The sequence below is a fragment of the Papio anubis genome, chromosome 5 (genome assembly GCF_008728515.1).
Source record: "Papio anubis isolate 15944 chromosome 5, Panubis1.0, whole genome shotgun sequence".
Classification (NCBI taxonomy): domain Eukaryota; kingdom Metazoa; phylum Chordata; class Mammalia; order Primates; family Cercopithecidae; genus Papio; species Papio anubis.
In genome coordinates this window covers 162,622,092-162,642,597 of record NC_044980.1, presented here as the reverse complement: position 1 = coordinate 162,642,597, position 20,506 = coordinate 162,622,092, and the positions used below count along the sequence as shown (strand labels likewise).

General features: G+C 42.7%; 1 protein-coding gene across 6 annotated transcripts in view; it reads right to left on the bottom strand.

Annotated features, from left to right (window-relative positions):
• The window catches only part of DOCK2 (dedicator of cytokinesis 2), a 433,369-nt gene that overhangs the window by 94,883 nt on the left and 317,980 nt on the right, over positions 1 to 20,506 (bottom strand). For all 6 annotated transcript variants that reach the window (XM_021940250.2, XM_017960117.3, XM_021940247.2 and 3 more), the window contains 2 exons: positions 3,837 to 3,935; positions 1,079 to 1,173 (listed from right to left, as the gene is read on the bottom strand). In XM_021940250.2, coding sequence (XP_021795942.1) covers positions 1,079 to 1,173; positions 3,837 to 3,935 — 194 coding nt within the window. The remainder of the gene's footprint in view (positions 1 to 1,078; positions 1,174 to 3,836; positions 3,936 to 20,506) is intronic.

Below are 20,506 nucleotides of genomic sequence, written 5' to 3'. Positions count from 1 at the left end.
ATTCTCTTTTTGCTTGGGCAAATTTGAGTTAGTCTTTCCTCTTTCCCTTTCACTTCAGAGAATTCTGATTTTGTCTTTTTAACTTCTCCCCTTATTCTGCCCTCTAGAGATATTTCTATCTTTGCCAGCCCAATGCTTGTTTTTTTGACATAAAACAAGGGCAATAGGTAGAGGGAGATAAAACTAGACACCAGTATAATGTGAAGGACTTTCCATGAAAGAGTCTAAAACAAATAAAAGAAGCCAAAGGAAAGCAGGGAGAAAGAAAAGAGAAGAGCCAAGAAGATGCTGTTTTAAAGGAATTGACGGACAGGATTTGGGAATCAGGTTCTGAGAGAGGCTTGGGAAAATCCAAGGAATATTAGAAATAAGCCCAAGGGAATATTAGAAAATATTAATGAATGTTATAATTTGGATTTTACTTTGGTGAAATGATATAAGAGATCTAGCAGCAAAGACTGAAACTGATTAGAATTACTTTTATCTCTTGATGCGCCATAGGACATCTAAGTTATACTTGGGTTACACTGATAGTCTAGGAGTGTTAACAGGTATTATAGATATACACATAGACACAGCAAATGCACATTCTATGTGCAAATGGATGGGCACATGGAATGCTGTATCCTAAATCCTCTTCTTAGAAAAAAATCACATTAGCATATTAAAAGCTCGGAGAAGTCCTGCAGCATGGAAATCTATTCAAAGCCATTTAATTAATGCTTCCTAAACTTATTTTATCATGCCACAGAATATATTTTATTATTTTTTTAAAAATTAAAATAATATATTTTAAAATGCTTTTCTAAGATCTCCTGTCCCAAGAGTTTAGGAAAGGCTTCAGAGATGAAGTATGATATTCTAACAGGGATTTGAAAAATGGAGAAGGTGGCGAGGACTTTTTGAGTAGCTTCAAGATTGGTGAGGAGTCTTTCCCTGGGTTTAAAGATAGAAAGGATGCCTTAACACTTTAATTTCTTTTCAGCAGGGAGAAATTGTCCCTACTTTAACTCGAAATAAGTGATCTTTGAAGCGAGGGCTGGGTAAGGTAGCTTTATAGAAGCAGGTAGCAGCTCACCTGTTTTGAACCATGCTCATGGCCATCCAGTCTCCAGGGTACACGTTCTTTCCAATGAGGTCCTTGAACATGATGAACGTCTCCATCAAGAAGTCCTGAAACAATGAAGCACAGCACACATGTCATTCTGTTTTACAGGAACTCAGAGCTTGTCGGCTCTTTAAATTTTTTCTTTATTATATTTTGGAGGGAGGAAAAGGGAAAGGACACAGCCTTTCATTAACTACATTAAATGGAAGCTTAAAGATTGAATGCTGGAATGCCGTTTCCCAAATATCAGTGGAAGATGAATATGGGATGTGAAAATGCTCTCAAAATAAAGCACTATTAATTTCATATTTGGGAATAAAGAAGTAAATGTACCATTGATGTAGCAATTTTATAATCATTTTCCCAAATATGTATTTGAGAAGGAAATAATCTCACTGTATGAAAGCATCTCAGGTCATTGAGCAAATAAACTCTTATTAAAATGAATCTAATTAGCAGTGCTGTAAATACAGCTAATTCATATGTCTCTCTCTCTCACACACACACACACACACACACGCAGACTGGATGAGACACAATGACAGGAACCCTTCCTCTCCTTTGAAGAGGTTCAAAGTGGACTTCAGCACCCTCCCTAGATTTTGCAGTGAGCCAAACTTTTTCTTCATCTTTGGAGAACACAAATTAAAGACAAATCCGGAGGCCGGGCACGGTGGCTCACACCTGTAATCCCAGCACTTTGGGAGGCCGAGAAGGGTGGATCCTGAGGTTAAGAGATTGAGACCATCCTGGCCAACATGGTGAAACCCTGTCTCTACTAAAAACACAAAAATTAGCTGGGCGTGGTGGCGCACACTGTAATCACAGCTACTCGGGAGGCTGTGGCAGGAGAATCACTTGAACCTGGGGGGCAGAGGTTGCAGTGAGCCAAGATCGCACCACTGTGCTGCAGCCTGGTGACAGAGCGAGACTCTGTCTCAAAAAATAAAAAATAAATAAAGACAAATCCAGATAGCTAAGACCAGAATCACTGGCACTGAGACCCTTTTGAGCTGGAGGTAGTGAAGTCATACCACCAGTGTGCTTTAGGTAAAATTCAAAATCTACAGGAAATCCGTCCAGAGTTGTTTCCTTAAATTGGTGGTTTTCAAATTATTTTAACAGCAGAATTCTTTGTTCAAAGAAAGTCTTACCTGGAGCCCAACATATAAAATATATAAAGGTAGAACAGCTCTGGTGGAACTGTGTGTGTGTGTGTGTGCAGGTGTGTTTGTGTGCATGCACGCGTGTGTGCACATTTATGGTAAAGCATAGTGAGGATAGGAGGAACATAATTTGAAAATCACTGCTTTAAGCTAAGTTGCAAAATTCTGGAAATGGCATTTATTCTTTTCCAGGAATCTTTGTTGCTAGGGAAAACTACCTCAATACTTTAAGTCCTTGTTTCTACATCAGCAGAATGGGGATAATATCTACTTCAAAGGGTGACTGTGAGGATTAAGTGTATACTGCCAATCAGATGCTTAGTACAGAGCCTGGTCTCTTACAAATTCTCATGACGTGATGATGATGATGGTGAGTATTATTATATTATTCATAATTGATGTCACCTGGGGAAGTGTGGCTCTCATCACAGGCACATCCCCTTCTTATGGAAATGAAGAAGGTCCCTGGCTCATAGATGGGAAGAGTGGCTTCTTAATGAGAAGAGATAGCATGGTATAAGGGTTACAGTCAATGTCCAGACCTCACCTCCGCCACATACTAGCTATGGGACCTTGAGCAAGCAGATTGTAGACTTGTGAAATGTGACTCCTAATTCCCATGTCATACTTTTGTGAGGGTTATGTAAGAAAATGTTTATGTTCAATCAATAAGAATTCCATTTCTTACCTTCTTCCCCCAGAGACCTTTCCTTCCATAGAGGATCAAAAATTAGGAGTCCAGTTTTTCTACTTCCATGTCTTAAGCTATAGGGAAATTGGAGGTTGAGAGAAAGGTTCCATTTCTTGCCAATCTTGCTCCAATGGAGAGAACATCTCACTACTCAATGGATGAAGGGGTAGGGCATTGACTTTTTAATGATTCCTTTTTTTTTTTTATGGGCCTCTCTCTGAGGTTGATCCAATTTTGGTGGCCCGGTCTCTCTAGGGAGAGTTGAGAGTGACCTCAAGCAGTGGGACTCCTGGACCTGGTAGCGACAAGACAGTGAGAAAGGTGGCCACACTGAGGGCAAAGGGTGCTCTGCTCCACCCTTGGGGCAGGAATAGCCTGGGCTGGGCTCTATGTTAATGAAGTCATCAGCTTCAGAGATAGAAGCCAGAGGCCACGGGCAGATGGTCTTGCAGCAAATGCCTCCTGAGAGGCTAGAAGAAGGAGGCCCAGAGGCCAACTTCCTCTAGGCATTTGTGATTTTAATAAGAGCTATATTTTACTGAGCACTTACTACATGAGAGCTATTGTCTTCTCATGCAACCCCTTCTTAGCCGTATGACATAAATTATATTATTCCCACTTTACAAATAAAAGAGATTCACCTGCCCATGGTTACAGAGCTAGCAAGTGACAAATCCTGGATGCAAACCTAAGACTATATGACTCTAACACTCACGCTCTTAAACCCTGAAACGTCTGTGATTCATCAGTACATATTGGTTAAGTCATATCTAGATTATGTGGTAGACATTCAGGTCTCTCTGACAGGGACAAAAGGCATGTTCCAGAGATGAAAGAGTTCTTCCTCGCCCCCAGCATCCTACAGACTCACCACAAGTTCAGAGCTGGTCTGGAAGGTCTCAATGTAGAAGGAGTAGTGCTGGTCACCCATCTGGTTTAAGATGGCTGTCATACATGCCACAAAGTGACTCTGCAAGAAATGAAGAAAAATACCACAAATAGTTGAGAGAGGACCATGGAAAACTTCCCTGTGAGAAAATGTCTCCTTATGGCTCATTCCTCAAAAAAGTATTTACTGAGTACTATTATATGCCTGGGACTATAATAGGAGTGCCAAACATAAACATAACACCTGATCCATTACCTCTCCTGCTGTTCGCACACTGGGGAAAGAGCACTGTACTTGTGTCAGGAAATTCAGCCTATATCAAAATCATGGAGACAGTTTCATTTTACGACAAATAATTTTACATGTGTTAGTCCCAATTGTCTCATCTGTCAAATGGGACAATAAATCATCTGAATCTACCTCTAGAGGAGTATCAAACCAATCAGATGGCTCCTTTGGCACCTTGAAATGCACTAAAGTTCTCTGCAGAGGAATCCGTAGTTGGATCACCAGGAATCAGTCAGTGGCAACCCAGCACCTCCTGGGACCTGCCAGTTGGTAAGGGCTGAGAGGGATGAAGGAAATGAGAAGAGATGGCCCTTGCTGTTTGTGAGTTAATATCTAGTCAGGAAAGGAAGATTAACCCATGAGAGAAAAAGAGTAAGACCCTCAATTTGCAAAGCCAGCTAAGTACCAGAAAGATTCAGACAAGAGGGCAATCAAAGCAGGGACACAGAGAGGAGATCCTGGGAGCAGAGGAGGAACCACACCCTTTCATGCACCAGAAGACATCAGCATAGCCTTTTCTGCTTCCTCTTTCCCAGATTTTATCAGTCCATATCAGGGTGAGTTTTCAGTGTCTGCAAGCAGCATTCAGGGAGATCTATTCTGGAACCTAGTAAACAAAGCACTAGCCACGAATCCACCAGGGGTGAGAAGTCATTCTTGACTGTCTCTTGCACATTTCCACTGGGACTGCCATCTTGGCCAAATGAAGTTCCACTGTGGTCCAGCCAAGCACGGGCTTGTGGAAGATGGCGATGGCCTGGCTGGAAGTACTATGTTTGAACCAAAAAAAAAAAAAAAAAAGCATTTTTTTACCATAAACTGTTGCCTTTTATATATATATATATATATATATAACGTTCTTCTTTTGTTAATAACAAATATGAAATATATACAGGCATACCTTGAAGATATTATGGGTTTGGTTCCAGACTACCACGATAAAGTGAATATCACAATCAAGCCAGTCGCATGAATGTTTTGGCTTCTCAGTGTATATAAAAGTTATGTTAACGCTGTATTGTAGTCTATTAAGTATGCAATAGCATTATGTTTAAAAAAACATAAATTTTAATTTGAGAACATAAACCTTAATTTAAAAAACTAAATGATCTAAAAAAACTCTAATGATCATCCGAGCCTTCAGTAAATAGGAATCATTTTGCTGGGGGAGGGTCTGGGCTTGATGCTGATGGATGCTGACTGATCAGGGTGGTGGTTGCTGAAGACTGGAGTGGCTGTGGCAGTTTCTTAAAAAAAGAACAGTGAAGTTTGCCTTCGTGAAGTTTGTTTATGGTGCCCTAAAATAATTGTAATAGTAACATTAAAGGTCATTGTCACAGATCACCATAATCTGTATGATAATAATGAAAAAAAATCTGAAATATTGCTTGGATTTCCAAACTTGATGCAGAGATATGAAGTGAGCACAGACTGTTGGAAAAATGGTGCCAAGAGACTTGCTCAATGCAGGGCTGCCACAAACCTTCAATTTGTAAAAAACAGGTATCTGTGAAGCATAATAAAACGAGGTATGCCTGTATGTATATATACATGTGTATATATTTCCTCCCAGGTTTACAATTTCGTTCCAGTGGTAGAGAAACAGGAAGCCTTTTGGAAAACTGTTTTGTAAGCTTACACTCCCAAAAGTAGCTCCCATGATATGGATTTTCATTTGTTTCTAGGTTCTTTCCAATTGGGAAGTTAGGGATAGCATGCTTTCCTTGTCAGCAGGAAAAGCTATATAATTAGTAGGTCTCAGAACAAAGTAAAAATGCAAAGCCCTTGTTTAAAATTATTCCGTTTTGAAACAGCCATGGAGCCCTTCTAAGCAAGGTGCCTGTCATGACTGCGAAGGTTACAAGCCCAGGAAGCTGGCTCTCCCTGCCAAGTGACCACCACACCCACACACCATAAATGACTAGAAAACATGCAAATCCGGAGGAGATCACAAAGCTGAGACTCTCAGAGACAATGGCTGATGATGCTTTGTTGATGGGAACTTGTAGCCTCTACACCGAGTGGCACCTCCTTGAAGAGCCAGAGTCAAATTTGTTTTCCTGCTCAGGCCCCCAGGAGGTAGTAGTGAGTGTGTGAAATTATCCCTTTCAAACTAGACAGAACACCGCCGTCACTAATTTAACCGGCTCCCACTTACATCAAGAAATAACCATTATTCTCGTTTCTACCTCCAGCCAGGCCAAATGCAAGAAAGGAGAAACCTTAGCATTTGAGGGGTGTAGGAGTGTGTGTATGTGCATGTGTGTGTGCCTGCATGTGTGTGTGTGTGTATGTGTCTATACACACACGGGAGCGTGTGTTTCCGCTGCTCCCTCCATCTCTCCTCTCCCTTCCTTAAAGAATTCAGCCTGTGGCCACTAGAGGTCTTTTCTTTTCACATGGTAGCTGCCGAGCAGTTTGTTCGGCTTTTTATTTATTCCTACGTGAGCAGACCCACTACACTTCTTGCATATAAACAGTGAAAATTACAACATAAAGGACTTATTATTCCTTCTTTTGGAGTAATTTTGCTGCTGGTCAAAGCCTGGCTCATTGTGCAAGGAAGGGGGACCATCCTTTGCAGGTAATTCCACTGCTTCAAGGTAAGAGATGTGGGTAGGTTTTATTTTTTATGATCGATGGTCCTCTAAGAGAAAATGCGATCATCTCTTGGACAATAGTTTACTTTTAAAGCTTTGACTTGAATGAACAGTGAGACTGGGAGCTTGTCTGTGTGTGTGTGATGGTATGTAGCGGAAAATCCACCACTGTCAGAATTGCAGGCTTCTCAAATGCATAGACATGGAATGCTTGTTATTTCCAACGGCTTGATTTGAATTCGAAAGGGGAAAAAAGCAAAGAAAAACAAACCTTGGCTCTCAAGTTGCCTGGAATTGGCTTGAAAAGGATGCATTGTCTTAAGCCTTGTTTAGAGAAACTTCCATTCTTCATTTTAGAAGATAAAAAGGGAGGGGGATTCCAGTCCCCATCTAGAGAGAGTGGCTATTTTATGAAAGAAACCATTATCTTTTCATTAGGAGTTGGTCGGTGTGTTGTAGTTCACTGATCAATCAAAATTACTTTTACCAGCTTGTTAATTTCTTAGTTCTCACTACCACGTAGAAAAACCCGGTTGCATGCCTTTCAGTACGATTTGTAGTGCAATGTGACTGAAGTTTGGACAAGTTACCTGCATTTGGCTGTTAATGAAAAGTGACAGTGTTTTACTTCCGACTAGAAGCATCTTTTTTTTCTGCTATGGTGTCTAGCCCACTTTGGTATCAGATCTGTGGGAAATCATACCGATGCGACTGATAGATAACCTGAAATGGAGTGAGACACTAGCAGCAGCTTCGTGTTCAGAAAAGTCTCCTTTCTGTCATTTGGATTTTAAAAACCATCTCTTTTGTCACACAGTGATAGAATCATGGAATAACATTTTGCTTCTCTGACGTGTGTCTCTTTTTCAGTAGTTTCCTCAAAAATGGCATTTGTGTCCTGCCCCTCTGTAAAAGTTTGAGACCTTACTTCCATATCCACCACGTCTTAAATTTTTAGAAGGAGACATAGGAATAGGGGGTGAGGGGATGTTGATCAGACTGCATTTGCCCTAGCAACTTAGACAGCCCTAACAGTGACGTTGTTCAAACTTTATAGTGTAGGAGCTCGAACTCCCAGCCCTGTCAGAAACCTGGAAAAGCCTGAATGCTACATGGGGGACAGAGGGGTGGAGGGATCCCTTGTAGTCTCCAGGCTAGCAAGAATCCCCCTCTTTTCATCCCTGGCAGAAATTCTGTAATCGACATATTTACTACCTAGGAATGAGGCAGCCACTCATCCATACCCAAGCAGCATGCCAGGATGGGAAATTGCTTCTTAAAACAGAATTCCAGGGAGACTTGCATATTAAATTCCAGGGAGAAATTGTATCTGAGACTCTGGCACAAACCAGGCAGTGTCACCTCGCCCCGATTGGGATGGTTTAAAACGTGGCTAATGAATCACAGCATGAAGAGACACGGTTTGAAACTAGGTCAAACGTGTAAAAATAAGTGCAATCATCACAGGCACTTGGCTGATGAGGGGCTACTTAACACCTTGAGTGGCAGGGCTTATTTGTTGTACAGAACCCTCTTCAGTGATCCAAGACAATCAATCCTCTCAATTAATTCAGCCCATCGGGACATAGGGAGGTCTTGCACACTTGGAAGCTCCAAAGGGAAAGAGTGAGGGTCTGTTCACTGTGTGACGATGAGGGAAAAAAAGAGAAACCCAATATTATGTGACCAGAATTAATTAGCTGGGATACTAGGTGATTGTGATCAGGAGATTAGCTCTTCCCAAATCATTCCATTCTTTTGTTAAAAAAGACATCATCATCATCATCATCATCATATTGATAATGCCAATAATTTTAGTGTACAACATTCAACTTAAACATATCTATTTAACAACCTCTAATGCAAACACACCTACACATACACACACAGCCAGGACCCCTGCAGTGCCAAGGGAACTGAGGGAAAGGCTACCAGTTTGCCCTGCCTTTGGAAACAAACAAAATAGGGGCGAGGGACATGGGTGCTGCCCATGCATTCCCCACTCACCTAAGATTAGTAGGAGTGATGAGATCGCAGAGGGAGAAAAACAGCCAACTTCGGAAGCTTGCTACCTAAATGCCAACATTACTATGTGATACCAGCTGGTGACACGTTGCTATAGTAACTTCAAATAATGCGCACGACCAAAATAAAATAAAATATAGAAAGCACCAACGAGAGGAGATGAAGGAAAGTTTGCATGCCGAGGGAGGCTCAGAGAGAGATGAAAAGTTCTTTCTAGGAGCTGTGCTTTGGCAACTAGGAGTGGCCGAATGCACTCACAGGTTGCTTCTGTATTCACCCCCATGTCTGCCATCTGGTTATGTAACAGATTTTATTCTTGGATGAAATTGGTGCTGTCTGTGTGGTGGGTCCAGGAGTGGAAGTGGGAGGCTTTGGTGTCAGGAAAAACAGGGACTCTAAAACCCATTCATTTTAGAGCTTTATCAGGCAGTTCAGAATTGTAATTGGGAGCACTCTCTGAGAAAACTAAGGTATGCTGTCTGTCCTTGCGTTCTGGGCTCTGTGCTAGGTGCGAGGGGTGGAGCAATGAGCAGGACAGATAAGGCAGTACTCTAAAGGGCTTACATCTGGCTCTGCCAGGATGCAAGCATGAGAGTGGGGACTTAGGAGCCAGAAAGCCTGAGTTCAAATCTCAGCTCTATCTCTTACTAGTTTTGTGACCTCAAGCAGGGTCTTATGCCTCAGTTGCCTCATCTATAAAAGGAGATAAAAATATTCCTTACTTCACATGGTTTTGGTGAGGATTCAATTAATTTGTGTAAAGGACTTAGAGTACAGAAAGCCTTCGATAATAGCAGCTATTATTAGTATTGTCTTGTTGCTGACTGAAGTCCAGATAAGCTATGCAGATTAGCTCATTGAAATTCCTGACCTGGACAGAGGAAATGATGACTCCGCCTACCTATGACTATCTATGGACACAACAAGCGCTCCCAATCACAGCTTGGGATGAACAGCTAAGAGGCTCTGCCACTGAACATGCTTTTGGTTAACAACATGCCGCTGTTCAGTAAGTCCAGTGTGTACCTCTTGGTACAAAGCATGCCGGGAGAGTTCTTTTATTCAGGAACAGTTGCTGGCAGGTAGGAAAAGTGACAACAGTGCCCACATTGTTCAGAAGCATGAAAAATAACTGTCTTCATCGAAAACTTAGTTTCCCAGTTGTTCAGCTTTAAGAAGGTGTCTGTCTGTCTTTGCGTGCAGTGACACTCTTTGGTTACTCAGGGCATCCTGCTGTGCAATAGAATAAACCAAATCACCTTCTTTCCTAAGAAGCTTCTTGATCCACAAGGTTCGTGTGGACTGCTACATGTCAAAGGCATAACATCACAGGAAAACAGAAAGATGCCACTTGGATGTTGCATATGCTGGGTGTGCCCTGACATGTTCCATCTGTATAACATGGCAACTCCAACAGAGTCAGCCAAGTGCACCCCTGCCTGACGCTGTGGGCATTAATGACAGATCAGCTCTCAAGCACAGACGAGGGGCCAGAAGCACAGGCCGCTTTGAATCAAGGCTCGAGGAGGAGCCTGAATTCATTACACACTCTTCATTTGAAACTAACACCTTCTGATCCTGGTTGGAGCCTGTGCTTGTGGCTCTGTGGTGTGAAATCACTTTAAATCTTCTTCTTTTTTTTCTTTTTGAGATCACCTGAAAACTTCTAAAGTATATGATGAGATGTTTAATCACAAGGGGAAGTGGAAGGAAAAAAAATTCCATTAATTCATTCCTTTTGCCCAGAGCCCTACATTCATCATCTCAATAGCGACCACCAAGTGCTAGGTGCCAGGGGCACAGCAATTACTGAATCCTCTCAAGAATCTCATGAGGTCAGCTTTATGCCCATTTTATAGAGGAGGAAAGTTAGATGCCTGGAGGTCAGGTAGCTTGCTTATGCAGACTTTTGGTATATGGTGACATAGGGCCTAAAATTTAGGCCTTTCCGACTGTAAGCCCTGTGTTCTCTTAAAAGCCTGCCATGTCTTCCATGTCGGCACTCTCATGGGCAGAGATTTGTGTCCATTTATTCATTGTTCTTTGTCAGAAGCTAGAGTTGAACTTGCATATTGCATGGGTTCAATAAATATTTGTTAGATGGGAGATTGAATTTATTATAGAATTTCTCATCTCTAAAATAATGTTACAGGGACCACCCCCTCCATAAACTCTGAAAAGTTAGGGTCCTGTGTTGACTACCTTTGCCTTAGGAGAGGCCAGAAATGAAAGAAGTTTTGTTCTACCTCTGAACGCACCCTATCTTAAATTGTATTCTAGTGAGCCAGAGTAAGATACTTCTTTCACACATTCCTTAATTCAACAAATATTTCTTCAGCACCTACTATGTGCCAGGCATGGTTCTAGATACTGGGGATACAGCTGAGAAGGCTACCAAAGGTTTTGTTCTTAAGAAGCTCATATCCCAGTCGGGAAGAGCTGGGAATAGAGGGAACACACTTTAAACAAGGAAATATATATGTAAGATCATTTTAGATAATGGTATGTGCTACTAATGAAATATTACAAAGCAATAGCATGGAGATGGAATATTTGCCCTCTTTTCAATAGAATGGATTGTAGTGGCTTCTTTAAGAGTTGACATCTGAGTAGAAACCTGAATGATGAAAACAGGTCATGCAAAAATCTGGCAAACCAGTAGATGCAAAGGCCCTGAAGTGGGATGTGCTTGGAGTGTCGGAGGAGCTGAAAGAAGTTCAGTGTGGTGGAAAGGTATGACTGAGGGAAGGCTCCGTAAATGATGAGGTCAGAGAGACAGGCAGCAGTCCGATCCCATGGGCCCTTGGAGGTCAGTGCAAGAATTGGGGTTTTCTTGTTAACTGCAAAGAGAAGCCATTGATTTGGACTTTGAGAAGCTTGCTCTGGCTGTTGGGTGTTGGAAAGCTCTCCTCTTTAGAGAAGCGGTTTCCATGTCTTTCCACACCAGCCCATCTCCAAGGCACTAGACTGGACTTGCTCCCAGGGTCAGGAGTTTGTGAAAGGCACAAATTAAGTTTTAAATGTTGACTCTTCCTCATTCCTGATGGTTGTCACTCTTCAGCAAGCATTTCTTGCTAAATGATTATTTTCTAGCTGAGTCTGGCCCTCCTTTGGCAGGTGTGGGCATGGACTTTAGTTTTACGTTGACTGTTGATTCCATTTGTCTTCAAGTCCAGTGGGCTCATCTCCCTGTCATGCAGAGTTGAATGAACAGAAGCCTAATTTTGGAGGCTCCCAGTCTCTGGTTAAAGCCATTCAAGTCTGGGGGCCTACCTGAGAAGCCTGCTTGCCAGGAGAGGGGTTATCATTTAGGATACCCCAGTTTTTAATGGAACAGAACATAATTATCCTGTTTCTAACTCTCTCCATGGAAATGTGTGTGTGGGTGTTGGGGGAGGGGATCAGAAATATAACGCAAAAAGAACAGGTTCAGAAACAAGGATTTATTCCCCATGTATACAACAATGATGGGCTTCTGTGCCTTACACTGAACATCTCAGGAAAGGCTGTGCAGGAAAATATGGTACATTCCTCAGTTCACACCTCCCCGAGAAAAATCAAAACCAGGAACATTGCTAGGGTGTAGACCTCTGGATAACGATCCTAAGCAGCTCCCACTCTTTCCTGCAAACATGTACATCCAAGGTAAAATGACACGAAGGTCAACCTTCTATGGGAAAAGTTGTCCCTAAAGGATGTGAAGTCTTGGACAGGAGGTATTGTGGGCTAAACAACAGTAATAATAATCACCATTTCAAGGGCTAAATATGTGTTAGATACAGTGTTAAGCCTCTGTTTCCCATCTGAAAGGACTTTTTATAGGGTCATAACAAGGGAAGAAAAAAATCAGAAGAGTAGTATTAGTCAGATGTTTACGTGTTGGAGGCTGTTAAAAAGTACACGGATGATCATAATAGCTGACAGTTACAGAGTACTTACTATGCATCAAGCACTCACTGTGTATGCTTTATCTTAAGTAATCCTCCAAACTTTCAGTAGATGTTGGTAGTACCATTTGTACTTTATAGATGAGGAAACCAAGGAGCAGAGAGGAGATATAGCTTGCCTAGATCAGCTTGACTTCAGAATGCTTTCATTTAATTTAGAAAGAAAGGAGACTATCATTTTTGCAAACATATTATCTTATTATCATTAAAATTAAGCTATACCTCAAAAGACAATGAAGAAAAGAAAAGTGTGCCATCGTTCACTTCACCACCTCTCCCCCTGCTGAATTAGCCTTGAATATTAGGAAACATCATTGACATCTCTTGTGCCTATTTAGAAGTGGAGGAATGGATGATGGATGGATGGACAGATGGATAAATGAACAGATGAATCAATGAATGAATAGATGGATATATGCACATATGGATAAAGCTAGCTAGATGATATACACAGATAGACCAATTGGTAAAGTTACACAGTTACATAGACAGAACTAGCCTTCTTAATGACTCTTCTGAATGGCAGAGGACACCCCTTCTGTTTTCTGCAGTATTTGGGATTTGAAGGCTAAGAAGGGTTCTGTATGAGGTACCAATACCACATACTAGGAAATATATCTAGTTTCTCATAGATGTAGCTTTTCTGGCAGGCACTGGACACATCCTAAGTCCTGGGATCAATGCCAGCTCTTCTTGACATGCTCTGGAACTCTGGACAAATTGTTTTACCTCTTAGACCCTGTTCTCTCATTGTAAATGGAGATAACCATTCTGGCTCTTTAGGACTGTAGTGAGGATGAAGGTAGAAGACACATGCAGATGGTCCCTTAAAGAGCCTAGCACACATAGGTATTCAAAAGACTTCTTGCAATGCTCAGTCTCAGTTCCATTCCTGGTTCACCAGGAACAGTCTGTGATCAACCGGAGATGTGTAGAGTTCGCTTCTGGTTCACTCGTGAAGGATGATTTAAACCCCCCTGCAGAAATGGGGGCAGCTGCATTGCGGGTGAAGATTTATAGTTTCTTCCCTTTTTCTCCCTTTACAAAGTCTCTATTGTTTAAGGGAGTAGAGGGGGCTGACAGATAAATATGTTCACAGAACATCAGGTGACCAAGCCAGATAGCTTCCAGGAGGGAAGATTACTTTGTGGATAAAAGGATTTCTTCAGTTTACCTCGTTTTCCTTCTTGAGGAGTGAAGAGGAATGAAGGTCTCTCACATCATGTTTTAAAGTTCAAGCCAAACGTATTATCCAGGCCTCTTTTAGCACTTCCTCCCTCTTCTAGTTGTTTCTGCTGCAAGAGATCTGCTAGTCACAGCACACTCAGGTGCTAGGATCTGCTAACAGCTTATTGGGGAGCGGGATGGTTGCATGGAGGTGGCCCCTTTGCAAACTCTGCATTGCTCAATTCCACAGTGCTTAACTGCAGCAAGGACACACTGAAGGTGTAATTCTTAGTCCACAGTGGGGAACATTTTTCCCCCTTCCTAGACAATTCCTCAGTCCTCATTTCCAATTAATCAATCAGTTATCAAATATTTATTTAGCACTTATTGTGTGTAAGGAGCTATGTCATGTATGATCCTGGTCCACACCCTGAAGGTCTCAGACTAACAGGAGAGATTTTATCTATCTATCTATCTATCTATCTATCTATCTATCTATCTATCTATCTATCTATCATCTATCTCACGGTGAAATATCAACTGCAGGGCAATTTTGGCCCCTCAAGGGCATTTAAATGGTTGAAATATTTTCCGTGTCCAGAAAGTGGCGGAGAGAGGTTTGCTGCAAGCATCTATTGGGTAAAAGCTAAGGATGCTGCTAAAATATCCTACAATGCATAGGATAGCCCCCACAAAGAAAATGATCCAGCCCCAAATGTCACTAGCACTCATGTTGAGAAGCTTTGATCCATAAAGAGGAAGATACATTATGATCTAAATTATAAGTGCAAAATGCATGCTATAGGTAAGGTTTGCACTAGGCTTTTAATAAGCAGGAACAATCTATGAAGGTAGAAATACTGAAAATTTCACAGAGCCTGTAGGATTTGAGAAACTACAAGATTGATAGAGATTGAGCTAAGAATGGGAAAGGACATCTTAGATCAATAATAGAAAACACATTTTATTTTATAATTTGATTAATTTAATTGATTGGTAGTGACTGTATGGGGAGCTGTGTTGGAAATAATTCTAAGGCCAAGACCTAGCTCAGCAGGAAAGAGTGTGGTGATCGATTAGTGATGTCTGCCATGGGCAAGGGCAGGAAAGTGGTAGTATATATATTGAGAAATTGCTGCCTCATATTTATATGTTGGAACAGGATGAGGAAAGTGGCAGAGGTGGAAATGAGCAAGGTGCCTGGGTACAGCAGAAGTTCATGGGTGACTATGAGAGATATTTGGAGGGGAAGACTATGGAAGGGCCTTGAATGCCTGGCTAAGGGCTTTGATCCTCAAATCTGTAGGTAATAGGATGCCATGCAGGCACCTGCCTACTGTGTTGCCTTCAGGGCAGCTCTGCTGACGAGTTCTTGAGAACTAAAGAAAGCTACCCAAAGTCCTTGCTCTTCATTTCTATAAAGGGAGTACTATTTCATCTGTTAACAGCAAAAACTGGCAGAATCATCACACTCTGGCTTTTATGAAGCTGATCCCCATGATGAGAAAAATCCTATGAAGCTGAACTCAGAGATAACTGTTTGAAAAGCTGACTCCAAGGGTTCACATTAACGAGCTCCTGTAAAGCCCCTTTGGATAGAGCATTCTTCTGATGTCTTTCGTGGGGGAAAAAAAAAGGCTCTAGGAGGAAAGGGGCAGAAGAAAGTAGAAGTCCATTCCTAGGGCTCACGTGCCAGCTGTGGCTGACCCCTGGCTAGGGCACTGCATAGCCAACCCAGCTTGTGCTTCCTGTCAGGTCCCAGCTCCCGGCAGCCTGGCTCCTTCTCTGGCAGCTTCCTCCCTGCTCTGGGAATGATACTTCATTGATTCATTGGTTTGCAATTTTCCAGATGACATCATACTCAATTTTTTTTTTTTTTTTTTGCCTTTCTCTGCCTCTGTTCACCTCTTGCCTCTTAAATTCCCATTTATCCCACTTCCCTGTCCTTTGGAATGGTAGCAACACCTCTCGATTACCATCCTCTGCAGTCCGCATTAGCTGCCTGCTGACTCCCTCTCCCCGTCATCATTAATAAAGGTGACACTGCAGCTTGGCATGAATGCAGGTCCTCCCCCACCTGCCCCACCTCCCCTCTCTTGGAGAGGATGGCTCCCTGACTGCAAAACCCCTGCCTTTGAAGGTTTCTTCCTGCACCCAGCTCCCATACCTATAGTCTTATCCACACTTAATTAAAGAAAAATCAAGTGACACAATGAAAAATGCCATTCAGAGAGCTGGCCTGGTGAAGCCCAGATATCAGATCAACTTATTAAAGCCCCATATCTACTAATTCCATCTAGAAAAGAAAAAAGATGTCACAGTTGTCTGGACTGATTTTTTCCTTAAAATCTCCCTTGACTCTTTCACCCTGGCAGGGCCAGAGAAATCCCAGCAAAAGTCAAATCAAAGTTAAAGCTTAAAGAGTTGATGGGGAGGATGCTTCTTGGGAACTATCCTGCAAGCTAGCCTCCCTGCAGCACAGATGGGGAAACCACGGACCAGAGAAGTTAGGTGGTTTCTCCATAGTCACATTACAACCCAGTCACAGGAAGACAACGTTGAGTTAACTCTATCACCCTCCACCACCTTCAAACAGCAGTCCCCTGACCTTCCAAGATACGCACAAAGTGATTGTTCTTTCCTAGCCTTATTTCAGCCAGGGGGCTGCCCAGATGCCCAGGATAAATAAACCTTAAGGCTGATATTTGAGAAATACATTCTTATTTTTCTGACCAAATAGGTTTCCAGGTTTGGGACAGGACAAGCCATTGAGCAATTATTTCATCTTTCAAAAAAAAAAAAAAAAAAAAATGGAATGCATGTCCCTATTACCACTACTCATTGCCGCTTTGATCCATTACATTCTGTGCTCAGCATCCAAATCTGATTAAGAACATCAAATTAAAAACTAAACGATTGATCACTGAAGTCACTCTGCATAATGAAAGTCATCTGAACATGCCTTTAACTGGCCTCAGGGCAGGAACAAGGTGGGACATGGGAGGCTTTACTTACATCACTGTAGCCAGAGATCCTCAAGAGGGCAGCCTGCAGGCCTCACACAGCCCACAGAAATGCTTGGTTTGGTCGGCATCATGTTTTTAAAACATTTGAGTTTGTTGTCAACGTTTAAAAACCAGAAGAACTTGCATTAAATTTCGGATATTCAGTTTCTCTTGGACATTTGGAAGATCCAGCAATCCCAGTCTACATTTCCAAGGAGCTGCCCACTGAAGAGAGCAGGCCCTTTCTAGGCAGGCAAGGCCTGCCCTCATTCTAGGGTGATCAACTCATCTTGGTCTGCTGGGAGACTTTTCCTGGGAAACCCCTCAGTCCTAGGTAACCAGGACAGGTGGTCACCCCACCTAGTTCTCTCACTGTTGTTTTCTGCCTGGACCCTGTGGACACTGCACATGTGACCTCTCCCCTACAGCCTCTGCCATTCCCCTCTGGGGAATGCCTCCACAGAATGGCATGCAAAGCTGTCCACTCTGTGAATTCTCCCCACCCTCCTACATACCACCTACTCTCAACTTCTCTTCACTACTTGGCATTTGCAAAAGCCATGGATGCTCTCTCTGACACAAATGAAGTCCAATCCATTTTTTTCTTTTTTATTTGTTTTTTGAGACGGAGCCTCACTCTGTCACCCAGGCTGGAGCGCAGTGGCATGATCTCGACTTGCTGCAAACTCCACCTCCCGAGTTCAAGTGAATCTCCTGCCTCAGCCTCCCAAGTAGCTGGGATTACAAGCGCCTGACACCAGCCCCAGCTAATTTTTGTATTTTTAGTAGAGACAGTGTTTCACCATGTTGGCCAAGCTGTTCTTGAGCTCCTGACCTCAGGTGATCTACCTGCCTCAGCCTCCCAAAGTGCTGGGATTACAGGTGTGAGCCACCACCCCTGGCCATTTTTTCTTTTTTGAAACAGAGTCTCACTCTGATACCTAGGATAAGTGCAGTGGCATGATGGTGGCTCACTGTAGGCTTGACTTGCTGGGCTCAAGCAATCCTCTCACCTCAGCCTCCAGAGAAGCTGGGGCCACAGGCACATGCCACCACAACAGGCTATTTTTAAATTTTTTTTTGTAGAGACATGGTCTCGCCATGTTATTCGCGGTAGTCTCAAACTCCTGGACTCAAGTGATTCTCCTGCCTTGGCCTCCTAAAGTGCATAATTCATTTTTAAAGACCCACACAAGTGCCATTTATTCCCCCGGGAAGCCTTCTCTATTCTACCTGGTACGGGTAGAACAGGGCAGTCTGTCTCTGTGTTCTAATCACACTCAATTCGTCCTCCTTTTATTTTGCTCATCACCATTAACACAGTATCAAGTGAGTTGACCTGGGGAGTGCCCTTCCTAATAACTGGAGAGAGTCAAAATTGTGATAACATTGAAAAATGTGAAGATTTGGAAGCTTAAGTTGAAGTCTCAGTTTCTCTGCAGTTGTGAGCTTTGCACATCATTTATCAAAATGAAAAACGAAAACCATCCCACAAGTATCTGCACCAACTCCATGGTGATATTTACCACACTGAAGTCGAAGAGCACTTGGGCCCACTGAACATTGACCCCCAAACGTTTCTTTCACCTGTAATGTGGTATCTTAACCATATGCTCATGTGTCTGCCCCCACTGGCCCTGGAGATACTCAAGGGCAGGAACCTTCTTCCCAGTCCTGATCCTCAATGCCTGACACATAGAAAGCACTCAGTAAAAATATCCCAAGGAGGGGAGTGGCTGGACTCCCATCAAAGAGGTTAAGAGGACTGCCTCATTTGCTGTGATTTTAAAGGACAAAGGTCTTCTCAGCTGTCCTGTGCCCACAGGGCCACTGAAGCTTAGCTGAGTGCCCTGAGCCATATTAAAAGCTGAAACAACCAGTCTATGATTGGGGTCAAGCTGTCATTCTTTTGGCCATTTCTCATGAGATGACAAAGTGTTGTCAGCTTTGGGGTCTTTTCTGATAGGAGAGAATCCTTGAAGCTTCAGACTTATACATCCAGCATCCAACTTCCTCCTGGACATTTCCACCTCATGGGCAGCTCATATTAATGTGTCAACATGATCCTGCCCCTCTCAGACCTTTCTTCCTCCTCCCTCTGTGTTCCTTTTCAGAACCAGCCACTTTGACCAGGACAGTAATCCCCCCATAGTCCTTTGTTCCACCCTTTCTCTCGCTCCTCCCACATTCAATAAATCACCAAGCCCTGGGGATTTAGATATTTGTCTTGAAAAAGAAAAAGAAATTTGTCTCGAGTTTGTTCATTTCTCTCCCTGCACTCTTACTGCACTGATTGATGCTACCATCATCAGTACCTGGATTATTGCAGTAGCCTCCTAAATGCACCCCCTGCTTTCCACTCTGGCCCCTCTAATCAGTTCTCTCTGTTGCAGTCAGAGTGTGATCTCTCTACAATGGAAAAGAGACTAAGTCTCAATCCTACTTAAATAGATCCCACTTACTCATAGAGTCAAAATTTAAACCTCTTAGCATGGTGGTCAGTTCCCTGCATGACCTGGTCCTTCTTCCCTTTCAGTCTCATTTCTTCCACTCTTCCTACTCTACCCTTTAAACTTTGCCATCTGGCCACACAGAACTTCTACTAATTTCCCTCCAACCTGCACATCTAGATCATATTCTGATCACCTCTGACAGCCTGACCACATGCTGTTGCCTTTACCAGAAGCCTTGTTCAGCATCTGAGCCAACACACATATCTACCTACCTTTTAAACAATTGACATAGTCACCTCTACTGAATTTCAGGTCCCGTATTTGAAATCACTTCATCTGGAAAGGTTTCTGGTATTCTCTCCACTCCTAGTTGGGGTCAGGGCCCTCCTCTGAGCTCTCATGTCCCTGTGCATATCACTTTCATGGCACTGATGGCAGTTTTCCAGAACTCACTTTATCTATCTCTGTCTACTTCAAGACCAGGAAGGCAGAGACTGGTTCAGTGTCCTACTTTCTCCTTATCTCTTTATCCCCAGCACCTGGCACAGTGCCTGGCACATAGGAGGTACTTCACCATTACTTGCTCAATGAATGGATATATAATATGATCCCAGATGGAAGAATCAGTGGGACACAGATTGTAGTTATCTATGTAGCATGTGTTAATTTAAGTCTAGTTTGATAGGACATGGATTGATGAAGGGCTCTCTTTAATTGAATAGGTTCCTCAAAAACATTAGACCAAAGTCTGGTCTGTATGGAAAGTAACCTCCTGATTGCATGATGGCTGGAGCCTGAGTAGGAGGGGGAACAGTTCATGGAGTCCCGGCCAATCTTTCTGGCCTCTTTTCCATGGATGTAGTAGGAAACAACACTCATCCCAGAGTGAGGAGACCATAGTCTCAGCTCTGTCCTGCCACTTGCTGTCCCTGTGTGGCAGGATTGCTTTTCCTGTCTCATCCTCACCTGTAAAATAAAGGTATGGAGCCAGCTCCTATGCCGAGTGTGGTGATTTGAATTCACTCACAGCTGAATTTGCATCCCAGCTCCTCCAATTACTGCTGTGCAGGCCTCTGTAAGTAATGCTGACTTCATGGGGATCTTATATAGATTAAATGTGATTACATTCCTTAAGTGGATAATACCATTCTGCTCATAGAATAAGTG